General features: G+C 44.5%; 1 protein-coding gene across 5 annotated transcripts in view; it reads left to right on the plus strand.

Annotated features, from left to right (window-relative positions):
• The window catches only part of LOC144689853 (alpha-actinin-2), a 106,749-nt gene that overhangs the window by 61,460 nt on the left and 24,060 nt on the right, over positions 1–21,229 (plus strand). For 3 of the 5 annotated variants that reach the window (XM_078557295.1, XM_078557293.1, XM_078557296.1), the window contains exons 6-11: positions 1,281–1,359; positions 4,156–4,237; positions 5,479–5,564; positions 9,882–9,974; positions 18,175–18,405; positions 19,656–19,803. In XM_078557295.1, coding sequence (XP_078413421.1) covers positions 1,281–1,359; positions 4,156–4,237; positions 5,479–5,564; positions 9,882–9,974; positions 18,175–18,405; positions 19,656–19,803 — 719 coding nt within the window. Of the gene's footprint in view, positions 1–1,280; positions 1,360–4,155; positions 4,238–5,478; positions 5,565–6,238; positions 6,325–9,881; positions 9,975–18,174; positions 18,406–19,655; positions 19,804–21,229 lie in introns of those variants that run through there. The other 2 variants (XM_078557292.1, XM_078557291.1) reach the window with 2 other exon arrangements.

The raw sequence follows: 21,229 nt of genomic DNA on the forward strand, positions 1-21,229 counted from the left end.
ACTTCAGTGGTTCTCTCAAACCTTTTTGGTTAAAGGACCCCTTTTCAAATGAATTAGTAATTACAGAAACCCTCCCCCCCCCCGCCTCCATCTAAGTCATAATACTATATAATACTCATAATATCTGTACAGACTTGTAATTTGTCACCCTTTCAGTTTAAGTAATACTTAAATATTTTTTAAAACCCCTGTCTTCAAAAAGGCTGAACTCACGTTGGTTGTTGGTGAATGACAGGTAGCTGCCAATCTGCCTAGTGCGCTTAGTGCTCTTCCACATGTTCTTCCTTCTGATGTGAGACAGCCAGTTCCCAAATTGGCTGCATTTTGCTCCCTCCCCCCAGCTCACTGCCAAGCCTGCCTCTGTCCGCTACTCTCATTTGCGTACAGCACAACTATTTCGCAGACCCCCAGGAAAGCCTCTACAGACCCTTAGAGATCTGCGGACCCAAGTTTGTTCCAGTTGAGTTGTGGAAGATCATTGACATTGGATGATGAGAGGAAGCTGCTTACTCATTCTTAGTATTGGGTATTTCTAAAAGGGACTGAAAGAGGGGGGGAAAAGAGGTTAAGATCAGTTGTTGGAAGGAGATTATTGTACATATATATTTATAATTAGGAGCTAATATTCACACTATCAGTAGTTTGATTGGATGAATATAATTGTTCTAACCATAGAAACCTCATTTAAATAAATTAAGCCTAACTTCCTCGACCTTAACATGCATTAATAGATTTGAAAAGAAATCTTGAAAAAAATTGTGGTCCTTTTAATTTTTTTGCACCCATTTTGCAAGTTGCTTTGTTAAGAATTGCCTCTGCGAAATGGGTAAGAATCAGTAAAAGGACTGGACAGTATTTGACCTTCAGAAAAAGGAGAACTGACAGACTGTGATCATCCACAATATCAATGAAGGAATCATCTTGGTGTCCATACTCATTTACCCCCCAATTTGGGGTGTAACAGTTTCGCAACAATACAAAGAATGTTTGTACATTTTTAAAAAATGAATATTCATTTTTATTTAGTCTTAAAAATGTACATTGAAGTAATCCTTTCTCACTTTATGAATATATTCTCATAATTTCAGTGAGCTAATAGGGAAGTAAAATGGCATCATTGCAAAGGATGATTTAGCAGATTTAAAAAAAGGTTAGAACACCTGTGTATTAGATGCTCGTTCACTTGGGCGAGCAAATTCTCTTTAGCGAAAAAAAGGTTTGATTGAAACATGGTGCTATAATTTACATGTAAATTCTTGTTTACTCCTCTCATTGTAAAGCTGGAAAGATGGCCTTGCACTCTGCGCGCTCATCCACAGACATCGACCTGACCTTATTGACTACTCCAAGCTACAAAAGGTCATCTGTCTGATTGACAGCATGCTGATGTGCAGTATGTACTGCTTGCTTTTGTTGCATGGTTCTGCTAGAAGAGGTGGCCTGCATTAACTAAGTTAGATGGCTCTGAACACTACACTTAGTCAGCACAATCTGATTTCCAAAGGGTCTTGAAAATAAGTCTTGAATGCTTTGTGTCTTTGCTTGATTATAGATTATATTTATCTGCTTAATTTTACGAGTCCCACTCCCATTGCATAAATCCACTGGTACTGGTGATGATATCATTGTTTATAATGTGGCAACAAACAGTTGGTACTGCTGATTTTTCCAATTTAATATTCGTGCTGGTGGTATCTGTCTGTTGTTCCCTGGACTTTTTTGATTCTCCCCTTCATATTTCCTCCTGCATAATATCGGACTATAAGTGGTGCAGTTTGCCGTTAGTGGACTTTTCAATCAGTTGGTAGGGTGTTTGGGTCAGCAGCTAAACATGGGTGGCCAAGTATAATGGGGAAGATGTAATGGGGAAGAAGGTTCAAACTGAATTATAATTGCATGCACAAGCGAAAATGCTAGAAATGCATAGCATCTGTGAAGGGAAAAAGCAGGTTTGGACAATGTTGATTCTGACAAAGGGTTATATCTAAAACAATAAACCTGTTTTTTCTCTTTATAGATGTTAACAGACCTTTAGCATATTTCCAGCATTTTCTTTTTTTGTTTTGTATTTCCAGAATTTGCAGCTTCCTTTTTCATTTTTGTATAATAGGATAGATACTACACTTGAAGACACGCATCTCCATGTTGATGCATTTTCTGAAAAACATACCCGTGTGCTTCGGAGCTGCTAGGTAGTAAATTTGAATGGATGTGCAACAGGAAGCTGAAGTATTTGCACCTCTTAATGGTGTTTGCATCTCCCAGCACTGTCCACTTTGAGAACTCACGCAGGGATATCAGGAAAACCATCTGGTCAAAAGACCAAAATACCAAGCTCCTTTTTGCTCCTTGAGTGTAAATCAAAGGTTGGGAAATGGAGTAATATATTGGCAAGGAGTGGAGTGGCCTGGGGAGTTTATTGTCACCAAGAAGCAGAACTATTTTACTCTTCAATTTGTCCTGCATTTTGCTCTGACCATTTACCCATAGGAAGGGCCTTAAGTGGATCATCTGCTCCTGTATTAGAAGGGCATTTCAAAGCCATCCTTGAACTTGCACCATTTTGCCTTAAAAGGCCTCAATGTAATTAACGAGCAGAAAGGACCTTTTGTCTAGAATCAAAATTACTGCCTTTTTGTAGAGCCTGGAGGTAAGTCAGCCAGAGCAGCCATGCTTGACCTTACAAGTCCAGATTGGGACACTGAAACATACTTGTAAGTGTTGAATGCACACCCCGGCCATGTAACCCGTTCACTACGATTTGGAATGAGTCTACAGTCAACCGTGCACACAGGTGGAGATCCCTCTACATCACTCTTTTGTTTATGGAGTGGCTGCTTATTGTATTTTGGGCCCAAAGTGACCAAAGCCTGTGTTTATAATGGTGTTGATGCATAAAGACTGGTGGAAATATTCATCCCTAGTTTCTTTGTGAATAAATTAACAAGACAGTTCCTCTCTACCTCATGCTGAAAATAAGTTGGAATATGGTTATCATTGTTATAATTAACAAAAGAAATAAATGCGTCCAGCTGACACAATTGTCTTTTTTTCCATACCATCTTGCTGATCGATTGTTTGTCTCTAATAATTTTCATTTATCATATCAGACATCGTGTTACTATCCTTTTTCTTCTCTCTCACTGCATGCTTTCTGATCTATCCTGTTGCTCCATTGTGGCTGGTTTGGTGTTGCCTATGCATGTAGCTGGAAGAATGGACGAGCATTTAGTGCCCTCATTCACAGACACAGACCTGATCTGATTGATTATCACATGCTGCAAGAGGTATTTAACATGCACCCGCCTTATTGTAAAAAAATTCTTTAATGTTGTTGCATGTTGAAAAAGCAGTCTGCTAAGAAAAGCTATTGGGGTAGGTTTCAACTTTGTGAGATGGGTAGCTGATTCACAGTCACCAACTTCACTCTGTTTTGCATCTTCTGCTTTAACTTTCCATTGGAGTCAAAGGGGAATAAATTACCTCATCATGTCTTCTATTTAGCATTTGTGATATATGTGAGGATGTTGATGAACCAGATACAAGAAAAAGCCAATCCCAAAAATAATAAACTACAACAGGTTATTATTGGCTAAGTAAGACAGCTTCTTGTGCTGACAGAAGCAGCCAGTATGACGACTGTACAGACAATGCCACATGTGTACCCAAAATTCATTCATTCTCCATTATGGTTCATTCCCGCACTTGTTTCTGGTGCATATCCTTGTAGCTGAAGCAGGCGTTTGTTACCTTGCTATTCAGAAGTACTGTTACTATGGACAAAGAGTACCTGTTGTCTACTGCAAGAAATAATGTATTCTGTTGAGTCTCTTTGAGAATGTCAAACAGAAAAGAAAGCTCATGTTTACGCCTTGGGTACATAACTGCACACAATATCAAATGTTTCTACAACAGGGACTTATTTGCCTATCAGCAAAATGGTACATACCTAGCTTAAGAAAGCTGTGACTGTCCATATAGTTTCTTTTGTCAGCAGTGTTACTCAATTGGCTACTAACCAAAACTGGCTGTTGTGGTTTGGAAATGTTGTACTTGGCTAGAATTGCAATTCTTTTCCACTTGCTATTCAAGTGTCCAAATAATTTGTTGTCAAAGTTCATATTATTGAGTAACAAGATTGTCTTCTACATATAGGATGATGCACTTTACAACCTGAATCTTGCCTTGGAGATTGCAGAAAAAGAACTGGATATTCCTAAGATGCTGGATGCAGAAGGTAATATGTACTTCAGTACAGAAGTTCTGAAATTTCTATTGTAGCCAGAAATCAGAATTAAAATATAAACGTTGGAGTAGAAATTGGACCTCTTGTTCCTGTTTTCTTTTTGGGAAATTGGATACCAATGAGTGGAGCAGGTGCTGGACCTGATCCACTTAGGATTATTCAATAACCAATTTAAGCCATCAACAAAAGGTACATTTTTTAAAAAAATGATTCTCAAAATGTTCCTGTGGAGCCAAGAGTACTCCCTTGGCTCCTTGGTACTTGTAATGGTACCTTTTTAGCCCCCACCACCCATACCTGCACACTCCCAGTTGTCATTTCAACTTCCTCTTCCAGAGCTTGCCTTAGGGGCTGCTGCTGCCAGTAGATTGAGAGAAACTATTTCATCTGGAGATGGAATCGAGAACAAGGTGACTACAGCTTTACAATTAGAGTGAAGTCTCTCAGGGGTGATGTCAAGAAACACTTCCTCACAAAAAGGGTAGTGGAAACCTGGAACTCTCTTTCCCCAAAAAGCTATTGAGGTTAGGTCAATTTGAAAATTTCATAACTGAGGTTGATAGATTTTTTGAATGAAGGAGCAGGACTGTGGGGCTGGGCTCTTGTTCCCATGTTCTTATTTGTTCCCCCTCTCTTTCTGGAGAGATGCACATGTTGTCGTCTTTCTATAGCAATACATCTGAGACTTTAAAAAAGCTGCTGGCTCCAAAAATTCACGGACGAGCGATTTTTGTGGTCTTCCTGCTTCTTTTATGCTGGAATATGGAATGACAAAAGGGAATGCTGCAGGCTGCCCAAAAAATGGATCCAAATTATTTTTATTCTTTCTTGCAATAATGTCCTTTCCCTTAAAATACAATCCAAAAGCTGATGGTGGCTCCCATGTTATGCAGTCCTCATCTGTCCTATCATATGGATAATGCATTGTTTGTTGGAGAGGTGCATGCCTGTTGTTTAGCTGATATACCTAACTTATTTGGTGGACAAACATTCCTGCTGTGGCACATTCTCCTTCTCACTGGTGAGTATTCAACCTACCCAGCTAGCAAAAGTTGGCATAGAGCCACGCACAAATCAGCTGGATGTGAATTATCTGCTTGTGCTCGTTGTGCACTTCAGCTTAAATCAAGGATGATACCTGATTTATCCGAGCTTCTCTCATCCAAAATAAGTTACAGTCTAATAGTCTTATTTGACATTTAGTAAAAAGTAACAATTTTCTTTCTAAACAGACATTGTAGGTGCAGCAAGACCTGACGAAAGGGCTGTTATGACTTATGTTTCCTGTTACTACCATGCGTTTGCAGGTGCACAGAAGGTGAGGTCAAAACCTATGGGCCACCCCAGACCTTTAAACTTCAACCTTCTGATTTCCAGCTTCTACATCTCCCATTGTGTCTGATGCTGGATTGGTCATGTTACTTTTCACGTTTCTTAGTTTTTTTTAATCACCTTTTTTTCTTTTCAATAGCTTTAGATCCTGGTTTCTAGTATTGCCTTTTTTCCATCTAATCTACAAGGTTTCTTTCCAAGTTTCTAGTGTTACTGCAGTTGTCAGCATTAAGCTGTTATCTCCATCACAAATAATTCTCCACTTCCTTCTGGTCTAATGTGCATTAGAGGCGTCTTAAAAACTGAGTTGATGGGTCAGTTAACATCAGCATTTACACGCACAGGTGCGCAAACACAACCCCTCCATCAATTCCCTGTACATTCTACTACATCACAGATTTCTGAGTGAAAGAAGCACTTTGTGCAACAATGGAGATTTCCTCTTAAGAGGCCTCTAATGGAAATAAGGGCTATATTTTACTCCATTCATTAATTTTAGCAAAACAGTAAGAATGAGCAATGTAAGTAGAGAAATGCTATTTGCTAAAATTAGGAAACGGAGAAAACTGTAACCCTGCAATCCTTCAAAAAGCAAACATGGATTGCTGCTTTCCACCTTGTTTATTCCATCCCTGTCCCTGTGCTTTCCTTCCTCATTAGATATTGTGAACACACCCAAACCTGATCAGAGGGCTCTTATGACGTACGTGTCGTGTTTCTATCATGCTTTTGCTGGAGCAGAGCAGGTACTCAGAATGTTGTTTGCCCTTGATGAATCTGGTGCCTGCAAAGTGCTTGTTTGTTTGTATGTATGTGATTTGCGTTTCATAACAGTACAATAAATTGATACCCAGATCTTGATGTTAGTAAATTCTCATGTGGACACATCATTAATAACATGGTTTGTGCGACACTAAATAAGAGTTAGTTAGACAGAGTTAGTGCAGCCACACCAAAAATGGTAATTATTAATTAATTATAATTATTCGTTCATTTTAATTATTAATACTGTGCTTCTAAGATTTCTGTATTCTATGAATTCAGATCAACAGCAAGTTGTCATTAATTGTCAGTGAGCAGGTGAGCTACATGGTGTAATATTCAATTGTACAGAACAGGAAACGGATCCCAATTTAGACCCAGTTATGCTGAATTAAGTGATCTCAGTCATAATAATAGCATGAGGAAAAGAATTGCTCTATGAACTTGGGCTAGGGAGGCAAAAACTGATACCACCTGGTTCATGGCCATTGGGTGAGAACAGTATCAGCCTCAGCTCTGATGCCCTCCATGACCAAACAGCACTTATTGTCTTGACAAAGATTGGCCGGGTGGTTAACAGTGAGGTTGAGTGTCTTGGGCTACAGGAAGATATAGACGGGATGGTCAAATGGACAGATAAGTGGCAGATGGAATTTAACCCTGAAACGTGTGAGGTGATACAGTTTGGAAGGAGTAATTTGACAAGGAAGTATTCAATGAACGGCATGACACTAGGAAGTTCTGAGGAACAAAGGGACCTTGGCGTGTGTGTCCATAGATCTCTGAAGGCAAAGGGGCATGTTAGTGGGGTGGTGAAAAAGGCATATTGGACACTTGCCTTTATCAATTGAGGCATAGATTACAAAAGTAGGGAGATCATGTTGGAGTTATATAGAACCTTGGTGAGGCCACAGCTGGAGTACTGTGTGCAGTTCTGGATGCCACATCATAAGAAGGATGTGATTGCACTGGAGGGGGTGCAGAGGAGATTCACCAGGATGTTGCCTGGGATGAAACATTTAAGTTATGAAGAGAGGTTGGCTAGACTTCGGTTGTTTTTGTTGGAACAGAGAAGGCTGAGGGGCGACCTGATCGAGGTGTACAAGATTATGAGGGGCATGGGCAGGATGGATAGGGAGCAGCTGCTCCCCTTAGTTGAAGGGTCAGTCACAAGGGGACATAAGTTCAAGGTGAGGGGAAGGAGGTTTAGGGGGAATGTGAGGAAAAACGTTTTCACCCAGAGGGTGGTGACGGTCTGGAATGCGCTGCCTGGGAGGGTGGTGGAGGCGGGTTGCCTCACATCCTTTAAAAAGTACCTGGATGAGCAATTGGCACGTCATAACATTCAAGGCTATGGGCCAAGTGCTGGTAAATGGGATTAGGTAGGTAGGTCAGGTGTTTCTCACGTGTCGGTACAGACTCAATGGGCCGAAGGGCCTCTTCTGCACTGTGTGATTCTGTGATTCTGAGAGTTCTTAAGTGAAGAATAAGCAGTAGGTTGAGGTATTGGACAGCTCTGATGAAGTGGAACTATGTTCCAGCATGAATTTTGAGAAGGAAGGATGAGTGGTGAGAACATTGGACAAAAAGAAATTGGGTCTAATTGCATGTTTACCCTGGCACTGAATTATCTAGTCTGCTTTTCTGTACTTGGAGCTCAATCTCGCTACTGCAAGGCTTTTCTGAGTTGGTATTCTATCTTAATATTTGCTTAGCGCTTGTAAGGCTGCTTTTACTCAATTGATGTTGTGAATTTTATTTTAGATAAACTAGTCAATTTCCTTTTTTCCAAAATTCCTTAGATTCAGGAGCAGTCCCTTCAGATTGGAAGTTGGCAAATGTAACACTGCTTTTCAAAAAAGGAGGGGAAGAGAAAACAGGGAACTTTTGGCCAGTTAGCCTAATATCCGTCATTGGGAAAATGCTGGAACCTGTTATTATGGAAATCTTAACAATGCAGTTAGAAAAGTATGGTGTGATTGGAACAAGTCTACATGGTTTTATTAAAGGGAAATCCTGCTTGACAAATTTATTGGAATTTTTTGAGAATGTAACTAATAGGGAAAATAAAGGGGAACCAGTAGATGTGGTATACCTAGATGTCCAAAAGGCATTCACAAAAGGTTAATAGGCAAGGTAAGAGCTCATGGAGTTGGGGGTAATATATTAGCATGGATAGAAGATTGGCTAATGGATAGAAATTATCCATTAATGGCATAAATGGTGCATTTTCAAATTGGCAGGTTGTGACTAGTGGATTGCCGCAAGGATCAGTGCTGGACCTTGGCTATTTAGAATCCACATGAGTGACTTAGATAAAAAGATAGAGAGTAATGTATGTAAATTTGATGATGATTCAAAGCTATGTGGAAAGGTATGTTGTGGGGAGGATACAGAGAGGCTGCAAAAAGATAGAGACTGTAGAGGAGCTTGAATTCAGTGATGCAGAAGGAACATAATTTGGGGAAATGTGAAGTTATTCACTTTGCTCGTAAGAATAGAAAAGCAGAATATTTTTCAAAAGGTGTGAAACTTGTAAATATTAATGCTCAAGAAGACGTGGGTATGCTCAGACAAGGAATGCAGAAAGTTAGTGTGCAGGTACAGCAATCAATGAAGGCAAATGGCATGTAGGCCTCTATTGTAAGGGAATTGGAATACAGGAATAAAGAAATTTGCTACAATTGTACAGGGTTTTGGTGAGACCACACCTGGAATACTGTGTACAATTTTGGTCTCCAAATTTAAGAAAGGATTCCCGATAGCTAAAATAATGTTCAGTAGGGGAAAACTAGGGTGAAGACCAAACAAAGCACTGGTCATAAAGAAGGTATATTTGTCTGGGGAATGTGAGATTGTCCCAGATGTTCCTCAAAAGTGATGTCAGTTTGGAGAAAGCAGCAGGCAGAAGAATAAGCAGGGTGCCTGTCACTCTGTCCCCACTCCTGCCCCTCCCATGGTAAGTCACCCATGCAGTGAGATAGAATATGAGACCAGTTAGAGGCAGGCTGTTCCCCAACTTATGACCTCTTTTCTCCAAGGTCACTGTATTTGTCAAAAAGGTATGGAGTTTCAGGCAGAGAATAACAACTTTACCATTAAATAATTTAAACATCAAAACAAACTTCATACTGGAAAAGCATGCACATTTACATCATACTAAACATTTTTCTTGCTAATTATGGATTGCTAATAACATTTAACATTGCCAGGGATTTTCAGTTATTGATTAACATTTTGTGTTGGTTTACTTTATTTTCACTTTATATTCTAACAAGGCACAACATATGTTTGATTGCATTTTAACTATGGCAGCTTGGGAATAAATGTGTTTTTGTGTGATCAATAAATTAATGTTTTGCTCACTTTTGGAACTGGTGATGGTGATTTCCCATTTCCCATAGCAGTTGGTTCAGCTAAGCTGCTGACTTCCCGATACTGAATTGTCTTCATAAGCAAGAATTATGTTCCAAGTGCATTTTGCTGTTATGTTTTGTGCACACATATTTTTGTCTCAGGTGTGGTTTGTTTTTCACTATAGGCCGAGATGGCAGCCAACAGGATTTGCAAGATTCTGGCAGTGAATCAGGAGAATGAAAAATCAATGGGAGAGTATGAGAGGCTGGCCAGTGAGGTAAACGGAGTGATGCCCTGACGAGAGTAAATGAAATTTTCCCTTTTTCAAACGCCACTTTATTCAGTAGAGTTCAGATTGATCTTTTGGTAACTGAAGCTGGCACTTTGCAGAGGAAGAATATTGAACTTGATAATCAAAGCCTTAAATGCACTTGGGGAAAATTGGCTGGGTGCAACTTGAACCCATGCAACGAGTTGGATGCTGATCTGAGCTGCATTTCTGTTGAAAGGCAACAAAACCAGGAGAACAGGAGGATATAGGAGGAGTCAAACAAACAAAACTTTTGCCTGGCTCCATACATTCCCAGTGGTTGGTCAGAGCTGCATTGGTGGACATCTGAGACACTTAGCTCTCTCTCACTCTCTCTCTCTTTCTCTCCACCCCATCACACCTTCACTCCTCACTTTTCCCTTTCAGCAGCAGATGTTGTAAAGCCTTAGGAGACCAGAAACACACAGGAAAACAATACAAAAATTTTCCCTCATGTTAAAGTTTCCAGAAAACATGGCTGGCTACCCTAATTAAATTTAATATTATCACGAAAGCTCCAAAAGAAAAGAATAGGTGTTGAAACAAGTTTAAATTGGAAATTGTGTAAAATCATCTGCACAAGGAGGGGTGAGGACAAAATGGGAGATTTAAATTTGCATTATTAAATGATGAGCAAAAGACTGGTGATTTTTTTTTTTCTCTGGGCCATCATGTTCCCTGATTTACAATATATTTACAACAGTGAGTGCACTTCAGAAGGACTTAATTGGCTATAAAGTGCTTTGGGAAGTCTTGGGCCTGAATTTTTTCTCCCACGCTGAGAATGCAGAGTTTGGAAAATTCACGGCTATGCAAACCTGATTCGGGAGCAAGTCCCCCAGATGGTCTAATTTTCTTTCCGTGGCGGTGGGGGGGTGTTAACATGAGTCGGGCCCACTGCCCCCGGAAAGAGTTTGGAGGCAGCCACAAGGGCTGCTGGGTGCACAGACGGGCTCTGTGCAAAACCCACCTCAGTGATCTGTGATTTTGTTGCAGCTGTTAAAAATAAAACAAAAAACAACCCTCCATCCCTCACCACTCATGCCCCCTCACCCCCACACATTCCCCATGCCCCATCAATGCCAACTTATGCCATCTCATGCCCCCCATCCAGCCCCCATTGCCCCAATACCCTCCATGTCAACCTATTCCCCTCTATCCTTCCTCCATGGCCCTTTATTGCCCCTGTGCCAACTTAATGCCAACCAATGCCCCCCATACACCACATGTTGCTCTTACACCTACCATGCCAACTCACCCAGTATCCATCATGGGCAGACCTCAGGACCCATGCTGAGATGAAATAAAATGAAGTTCTAATTGTCTGTTGATTACTTCACTATTTTAAAACAAACACTCTTATTTATCAAAATACATCAACTACATTTACATTCCTTCAAGTGCTTAATCCCTTATGAAAACAAGCATTTGTATTCATAGCCCCACATAAAAGACTTTATAACCACTTGGAGCTGTCAGTTGAACTGTGAACTGACAGGCACCCTGCTGCGACAATGATAGGTTGTGGAATTAGTCATGCAGCACACATCCTATAATAAGAGCCCTCAGGCTAATGTCAAAAGAGAAAGTGAAATAGCAACCACTGATTTTTTTTAAAACTCTTTTTATTAAAGGCCAGGAGATTTAAATGCCTTGACAGCTTGACAGTTCCAATCAGCTTGACAGTCCCAATGAGCTTGACAGCCCCAATGAGCTTATCCACTTTTAATGCACATTCATGTCTACTTCAAACAATCCATAGGGCACCTGACCTCTCCCAAAGGTGTCCCTGGACCACTCCAAAAGGTATCCTACCTCTCCAAAGAACTCCAGCAACTTTAGACCTTCTCCTGAAAAATCTAAAGCCCACAAGTCATGTTTTGGGCATCCAGTTATGAAACTTAGATCTGTTTGAAGGCAGCTACACTTTTACATATGCAGCTGCCTGTATGAACCACAGATGTGCAAACTGTAACCCGCCCCCATTTTCTATCACCCCGCTGCCCCCTGCCCTGGCAAAAATGTGGGTGCCAGGCTCAGGGCTGAGTCTTCCAGAATCGGGTCTCCGGCGCCATTTTGCCTAAGCTTGAGACTCTCTCCATCTTTATGAAAATTCAGGCTTTAAGATTTTGAAAAGCTTTATGTTAGTGCAAGTTCTTTCTTTCTTTCTTTCTATCTTTCCGTAAGTTAAAGCTCATTTGCATAATATTTTAATCAGGAAACAAGGATAGATATTGGGGGGAATTTTCCCCATGTTGGGTGGGCCGTGCGGGAGCGGGCGTGGACCCAATCATTCCCCGCGATTGGATCCGCGCTGCCATTTTACATGACCAGGCCAATTAAGGCCCACCCAGTGTAGTTCACGACTCCCGTGGATAGCGGGAGTGGGCAGGTGGCGATGGGTGCGCTCAGACCACCGGGTCCAATGACGACCCGGTGGCCTGTTTAAATGAAGGCCCAGCAGCCTTTGCAAGGCTGCTCACAATGGATGGGATAAGAGCACATCAGAGGATCAATGTGCCTGACGCAAGTCCGGAGGGTAGGCCATCGGGGCAGGCCAGGCTGGAGGGTAGGCCATCGGGGCAGGCCAGGCCGGAGGGTAGGCCATCGGGGCAGGCCAGGCCGGAGGGTAGGCCAACGGGGCAGGCCAGGCCGGAGGGTAGGCCATCGGGGCAGGCCAGGCCGGAGGGTAGGCCATCGGGGCAGGCCAGGCCGGAGGGTAGGCCATCGGGGCAGGCCAGGCCGGAGGGTAGGCCATCGGGGCAGGCCAGGCCGGAGGGTAGGCCATCGGGGCAGGCCAGGCCGGAGGGTAGGCCATCGGGGCAGGCCAGGCCGGAGGGTAGGCCAACGGGGCAGGCCAGGCCGGAGGGTAGGCCAACGGGGCAGTGTGCCCCTTGTTTTTCCGACAAGTGCCTGGCTGCCCTCCTGGAGGACGTGGCAGTGCGGCAGTAGGTCCTTCTTCTGAGGGACGGGAAGTGGAGGCCTCCACAGCTGACCAAACTTGCGTGGGAGGAGGTGGCCGAGAGTGTGAGCTCCCGTGATGTGGTGCAGCGCGCATGGCTCCAGTGCCGCAAAACATTCAACGATCTCCTGCGTTTGGGAAGGGTGAGTACCATGTTGCCTCAAATCACTTAATGCAGCCGTCACCCTTTCCCCCCAAACCCCCCCCCCGCCCCCCCTTCAAGGCAACTCTAAGTACAGTAATGGCATTGAAACCCTCACGGCATGTACCCCTTGCTGGTTGTGCCAGCAGAGATTGCCCATGCCCAGTTCACCCTGAGAGGGTTGAGCTAGGATGTGTTCTGCATCCACAGCATGTGTGACACTGACACCCAGACTATAGAATGGGGTTGAAAGTCAAGGGTCTGCCCCTAGGCAGAGTGCTGGAACTGTGAAGCATGTCAAAGTCAGGGTGCTAACATGCTGGGAGGGGAACTTCCAGTTGGCAGGGCACCAATCCATCTGCTGGTCTTTGCACTCCCTGTGCTTGTGCCTCCTTGCTTAGCAAAGTGACACCTTGTGGTGCCACATGTGAAGGAGGCAGCATTTTGGCAATGGGGGGTCAGCCCTGACTTGTTTGGGTGAGTGTGCGGCAGCTGCGGGGTGACAAAGAACAGGAGTCCTGCAATGTCCCACTCTGGCTGGGTTGGCAGGGATGCAATGGGAATTCAGGTGCAGGCTGGATTAATCAATGCTCCTCTCTCCTTTTCAGGAGAAGATTGCGCACAATGCCTCTGAACGAATGCGGACTGGCGGAGGGCAGGCCCAGTTGGCCATACTAACGGCTTTCGAGCAGCAGGCCATGGATCTGGAGAGGCGCCATGTCCCCAGGTCCACCGGTGGCAGTGAGGCTGGGATGCCGTGGGGAAGTATGTTTGGCGAGCAGTCAGGTCACCATGTGTGTCACAGAAGCCATGGCACTGCTGAATGCTCAATGATTGAAGTTAGCAACATGGGTTGACCATTAATTATGGAAGGATGAGCACATAATGATCCGGGGCAGTGGCATGCAAGTTGACATTGTCTGCACTGTAACTAATCAAATGTCCTTTTTCTGCCTTTCAGCATCACCAGAGCAGGGCCGGGAGGAGGAGGCAGAGGGCCCACCTCTCACCCCTGAAGCCCCAGAGCAAATCCACTCACCAGGGTCACACCATCTCAGCCAGGCAGGCACTGGCGCAGATAATAGCACCTCGGCGGGAATTAGATATTCAGCTAGTTTCCCGGGGCTCGGCGGTGAGGGCACTTCACACTTGCTTGAGGTGTGGGCAGAGACAGAGAGTGCCCAGGGCGCTGACAGTTGGAGGACTGCTGAGGAACAGGTACTTGCTTTGTCGGTGGCTGATGATGTGCCTCTGGAGTCATCCATGAGGCAGCGAACGCTGGAAGTGCAGCAGGGTATGTGGGACGATCTGGCAGAGATACATTAGACTATAAATGGCATGGTGCCCGTGCTGGAGGAGTCCACGCGGAGCATCACCAATGCAATGAGCCTCATGGCTGGGCGCACCATGCTTCCGCCATGGAGAGAGTGGCGACTCTCATGGACAGGCTCCTCCAGGAGACCATTCAGGGCCTCCTGGGGTTACGCTTGGACCTGCAAGTCTTCACAGCGGCATTGGCCTCAGCTGGCCAGTGCCAGTGTGGGAGATGGTTTGGGCACCAGGTATCCCAGCTCGGTGCCCATCCATCTACGGTGAGCAGGGAGGTCCGAAGCGACCTCATGTCGGCGCAGCAGCTGCCTGTCATCTCTGCGGGCTCCTCTCAGGGCACTCCGGATGAGGGCAGCAGCTCCTCCGCCCCTCTGCCAGTGACTGTTGCATCCGATGAGGCTGCGACGACTAGAGAGAAGCCAGCTGTGGAACTGGCCACTCCTTCCTAGGTGGGGCCACCAAATGCTCCAGAGGACGTCCGCCAAGGTCATCGAGGCCAACAGGACAGCACAGTGAGCAGGCTGTCTCAGATGCCAGTGCCAGCGAGGGAACAGCACCTAAATGTAGCACCTGTAAGTGTAAATTTAAGGCTCCTTAGGCACACCACGGGTTTCTCACTCGTGCTTTTATGTTGGCCCATAGTACTTTGTGGAAGACTTGGTGTGATGTCCAACACCGTTTTTTTTTTTGCTTTATGTAGTTACATTTGTTCACTCAATAAATTTTGACATGTTGCCATGCCTTAGGGTGATTCCTTACTCCTGCAAGTGGACGGGAAGGCATGATGTTATGAGTGAGTTGTTTGACATTGAGCTTTATTGACAAGGGCCTTAGTTAATGTTATTATCCAGGCTGATTTAGCACTCAGGTATCAAGTGTGGATTAAAGTCTCCCGGGTGTCCCTGCCTCCCTGGAGTATGCCCGGGTCAGTGTCTACCCCCTCAGTGTTCTCCTGTGCGTGCTCAGCCTCGGACTCACTCCCGGACTCATTGTGTGCATCCGGAGCAACCTCGTCTACGTCTTCCTCGTCCACTGTGTCGCTCCTTTCCAGCGCCAGATTGTGGCGAGCGCAGCATGCAACCACTATCAGCGACACACAATCTGAAGGGTATTGTAGTGCACTCCCTGAGCGGTCCAGGCATCAGAAGTGCATCTTGAGAAGACCAATGGTTCTCTCCACCACAGCCCTTGTGGAGGCTTGGCTCCTATTGTGCCGCTGCTCAGCCTCAGTTCTTGGATGGCGGAGAGGCGTCATGAGCCACCTTTTGGGGGGATAACCCTTGTCACCCAGCAATCATCCATTCAGCCGGGCTGGAGCACTGAGGAGCCCCGGCACCTGGGAGTGTCTGAGTATGTAAGCGTCATGGGAGCTCCCTGGGTAGACTTGCAGAATCAGCATCCTGTGATCACACACTATCTGCACGTTCAAGGAGTAGAATCCCTTCCTGTTGACTAAGGCACCGGGCTCACCCGCTGGCGCCTTGATGGCCACATGTGTGCAATCGATTGCACCCTGGAGGTGGGGGAAGCCAGCAATCACCGCAAAGCCTCTGGCTCGCTCTGTCTGGCTGGCATCATCCCAGTGGTAGTGGATGAAAGTCAATGCATGGCTGAATAGAGGGTCTGTCACCTGCTTGACATGTGTGGATAGCTGATTGGGAGACTCCACAGAGATCACCCACTGATCCCTGGAAAGAGCCAGAGGCGGAGAAGTTGAGGGCAGCTATGTCCTTTAGAGCCACTGGCATGGGGTGCCCACCCACACAGTTTGCGGAGATCTCAGGGCCTATCATCTGACAAATGGAGGTGACTGTCTCCCTTGAGAGACAGAGCCTCCTTTGGCACTGCACCTCAGACATATTGAGGTAGCTGCTTCGCTGCCTGTATACCCTGGCAGCAGGATATTGGTGTCCTTTGCGGCCCCTTCCATCTTGGACTTCCTGTTGACCCTGCGCCCCTTGTGCCTGTGCCGCTCCTCCTCCAGTGGAGAGCACAACTCCCATTCCCAGGCTGAGGGAAGACTTCCTGAAAGTTGCAGGCCCCAAAAATAATCTTTACTGTTGAGTCCTGACCAAGGCTTTTACTCCTGCCCTAGCAGTTGGTATGGGTTTTGAAGTATTCCTACGTATACAGGCAAGTATAAGTAACTTTCACACTTAAATACCTGAAAAATCACATTCGCGACCCCACTCACCCCTCTAATCCCGCCCGTGGATGGGGTTTATACAAATGTGGCCTACTCACCTGCCCATTGCGCCCATGCAATGCCCTGAAGATCGCATGGGCTGCGAAAAATCGAATTCAATTGCTGCCTCAAGGGCCTTAACTGGCCCATTAATCGATGGCGGGCGAGCATCCGAACTTATAGCGTGCCCGCCTTCCCAAATATCGCGAGGGCGTGCGGTGATGTCGGGACGCATACCCAATGTCACCACACATCATTTTATGCGTATGTGTGCGGGGCCCGCCCCCACACAACGGGAAAATTCTGCCCATTGTATCCATACCCAATTTTGCTTGGGTAAACATCTGAATTTAGGAAATGGAAGCAAGAGTATTTCTTATTTAACCTACTTGGCCCAGAAACTCTTCAGTCTCAGCAGAACCCACCGGTAAATGGCAGCACACAGTGATACTGGGTCCCCACCATTTCCAGATTTTCCATGTGGCCTTTGTAAAGGGAGGGAAATGTCCACCTGCTCTTTACTAGGCAAATAATATTGAGCATGACATTGGGGTCCAAGTTGAGAGTGGGCACCTTCTACACCAAGGACTCCAGCTTCCTGGCTCTGGTCAGCACCTGGCATATAACTGAAAGTAGATACATAAAGTGAGATAATACATACCATCCTCCAGATGGGTAAAAGTGGGCCCCATTAGTTTGGGAGTGTGATCCTGGTGAGGGAAGAGGTGGGTATTCTATTGATCTGATTCTAGTACTTTTCTAGGACAAAACCCAGCAGAAAGTAATACAGTTCTATCAGCAACCAACTCAGTGACTGTCCCTTATGAACATTGAACAAACTTGTACTAGATTCCTCAGTGCATTTCTTTTCAATGCAGATTTAAAATAAATGGACTAGTTGTCTGCGTTAAAGTTGTCGGTCAGAAAGAGTGTGAAACAGCCAGAAAAAGGAGAAAAAAAGCTACAACGCTACAGGAAAAGAGTGGGGGAATGGGGCTAGCTGAGTAGCTCTTACAGAGAGCCAGCATGGACATGATGGGCCAAATGGCTTCCTCCTACGTTGTAGCCATTCTATGGTTCTATAACTCCCCTGAACTGCTCAGAAGGCATTGGACCAGGAGTAATAGTTTATGACCCAGTGTGTACCTACATCATGTCCTCACTCTCTTTTGGAGACAGAAATGTAGAAGGGAGAAAAAAAAAAAGCTTAATCAGAAAATTAATATTTGTATGATTTCAGTTTTCCAGACCATGGTTTGGGGACGGAATAGTTAGGTTTAAAATGTTTAATGCATTTTCCTCTCTCGATTTATTGAGTAGCTCTACCTGCTTGCTTGCACATCTATTGGTATAGTTTCCTCTCGTCGCTAATGGGAACAGAGTATAAAATAGAAAAAAAAAATCCTGCTATACATTGGTGAACATTGAAACTAAACCCTTGGTGTTGGAAATGGGGTGGTTGAGGGCAAAGGTATGAGTTTAGACAAAAACAATTGAATGTGTGTGATGACGGCTGGTTGGCAAACTTCAATTTCTGTCTCTCTGCCAGCTACTGCAATGGATTCAGAGGACCATCCCCTGGTTGGAAAACCGTTCCCCCGAGAAGACGATGCAAGCCATGCAACAGAAACTGGAGGACTTCCGAGACTATCGTCGCTTGCACAAACCTCCCAAAATCCACGAGAAGTGTCAGTTAGAAATCAACTTCAACACTCTGCAGACCAAACTGAGGATCAGCAACAGGCCAGCCTTCATGCCCTCCGAGGGAAAAATGGTTTCGGTACGTTGACTAAAATTCTTGTCGTAAGTCTTTAGCTTCAGCAAGTTGGTACCGTAGAGTTTCAATTTGCCTGCCGGGCGTAAAACTAACTTCGCTGATAAGCTGCCTGTTATAGAAACAGCCCGATTTTTCAGTGATAGCCCACGTCAACATCCATCATGGGTACGTGATATCGGTGAAAACCTGGAGCCTGACATTGTTGGTAGCTGACTCCATTTGCACGGTGGGTGAGAAAGTAATGTTCTGTTCGTCGTTGAAGTTAATGTCGCTCCATCACAGTCAGACTCAGCCAATTGATTCCCCTTTGGTATAAACAAGTATTAGTAAAGGGAGCGCAGCAAAAGGAAATTAGTCGGCATTCTTTAGAAATAGGGTTTTGTTTTCTGAAGGGTAGTCTGGTAGTCCCCATCTCCACAAAGGCTGGGTGACACCATAATGATGGACATAGCGCACCTAACCTGTGAGAACAAGCAGGATCAACGCACTGCATATTTTCTTTTAATCAGATCCTCCCTCTTGTGGGATATAAATCATATGCTACAAATTATAATTACATACTTAATCGTATTTGTTTGTGGAACATACCTAAGAATGATACCGGAATCTATGCGCTAAGCAGCCCATAGTTAAATCCTAATTAAATAGCTACACTCATGCTGTAAATTATTGTTAATAATGTAGAATAACAAATGGAAGTGAATAAATAATAAGTATACATACGGTGAAAACTAAATTGACCTTTTACCCTCTTTTCCCTTTGTCTTTCATCATTTTTCTACGTGATTGCCATTATTTTCTGCAATGAAGCAATGTCACCAAAGCTCACAATCTAATTAACAATTTATTGATTTTGCACTGTTGCAAACACCGAGTTATGAGAGAGAAGACAATTTCTCTCGGTGTGAATCACGTAAATTAAAACAATACAAAATCAGTAAATCATTAATGAAATTGTGAGTATTAGCAACACGTACTGAGAGGTAAAGAAAAGAGTTAAAAAGATAAGGATTAAAAGAATTGTCATAATCTGTTTTAATATTAAAAAACTGAGCCTCCTAACATGGAGGATTGGCAGATCCAGATAGGAGGAGAGAGTCCTGGAAAATTCCACTTGTGTTCTCCTGACCTGTCCAGGGGTTGCCTTAACGGAGACCGGGAATAATTTTACACTTGTGATCACATTTGATTTGTGATGCAGAGGGACACAGAGCAAATTAGAAATAGATCCAGCAATTCTAATTTTCATCCAGGACATTGCAGGTGCTTGGCAGCGCCTTGACCAGGCAGAAAAGGGATACGAAGAATGGCTTCTGAATGGAATAAGGAGATTGGAGCGTTTGGATCATCTAGCTGAAAAATTCAGGCAGAAAGCTACAACTCATGAATTGTGGTCGCATGGTAAGGCACTAGCTGAGATATTAGCGTGTTTATGTATTTCCATATTATTAAGTTTTATGTTAGTCCCAAGGCTCCTTGGGCAGCACCTTCCAAACCCACGACTGCTACCAACCAAAAGGACAAGGGCAGCAGATATGTAGGAACACCACCACCTGGAAGATCCCCTTCAAGCCACTCACCATCCTGACTTGGTTATATATCACCGTTCCTTCACCGTTGCTGGGTCAAAATCCTGGAACTCCCTCCCTAAAAGCACTGTAGGTGTACCTGCACCACAGGTTCAAGAAGGCAGCTCACTACCACCTTCTCAAGGGCAACTAGGGTTGGGAAATAAATGCTGGCTCAGCCAACGATGCTCACATCCCGGAAATGAATAGGAAAAAAAAAGGCATTGCTGATTGGTCCATGCTAAACATGGGATATTAGAATGTTTTAACTACAAAATTTGTTTTCTAAAAGATAGATTCATGGTGAACAGTCATATCCAGATAGTCAGTTCCTGAAAAAAAAAACAGATTACAAGGCCATACTACTCTCCATTCTCTGGCCCAGCCTGTGTTCCATTCATTCCACTGTCTGCCAGTATTTCCAAACACCCATGCATGTCCAGCTGTCCCAACATTGCATAAAAAGGAAGGAAGACTTGCATTTCTAATATCTCAGGATGCATTAATTGCTTTACAACTAACAAAGTACTTTTGAAGTGTAGCCATTGTTGTAATATAGGGAAATGCAACAGCCAATATGTGCACAGCAATGTCCCACAACCAACAATGAAATAATGTTGGTTGAGGTAAGGAGAGGAACTGCCCTGCTCTTCTTCAGGCGTCATAAGATCTTTTCGTCCACACTGGCAGCTATTCTGTGCTTTCCCCACATACAGCCCATCCCAGCTCAACTCAGCCTTCCCATTTTAAGAAGTGCTTTGAGCCAAATCAGCTGCCACTCCCACACCAGCGCCAATTGGTGGCTCAGCGTGACCAATGCAACATGAGATACAGCAGTGTGTGTATATGTAACAACTTATGATGTGCTAATAACAAGCAGTGGTTGAAACATCAGTAACTATATAAAAAAAGAAATCCAATAAACCTCTTGGTGCAAAGGAGATTAAGGATTAAGATTATGACATGTTTAGATAAGGTAGACAAGGAAAAGCTGCTCCCATTAGCTGATGGTACAAGGACCAAGAGACACAGATTTAAGGTTTTGGGCACAAGATGCAAGAGAGAACTGTTTTTACACAGTGATTGGTAATGAAGTGGAACTCGCTGCCTATGAGGGTGGCAGCAGCAGAGACGATGGCCAGAATTTTCCAGCCCCCCCATGCGGTGGGGCCGGGGAGCCATTGAAATCTCCGTCCACGTTGGCGGAACCAGAAGATCCAGCCAGCGTGAGGGGCTGGAAAATTCCAGCCGCTGAATGA

This window comes from Cetorhinus maximus, chromosome 14 (genome assembly GCF_964194155.1).
Source record: "Cetorhinus maximus chromosome 14, sCetMax3.hap1.1, whole genome shotgun sequence".
Classification (NCBI taxonomy): domain Eukaryota; kingdom Metazoa; phylum Chordata; class Chondrichthyes; order Lamniformes; family Cetorhinidae; genus Cetorhinus; species Cetorhinus maximus.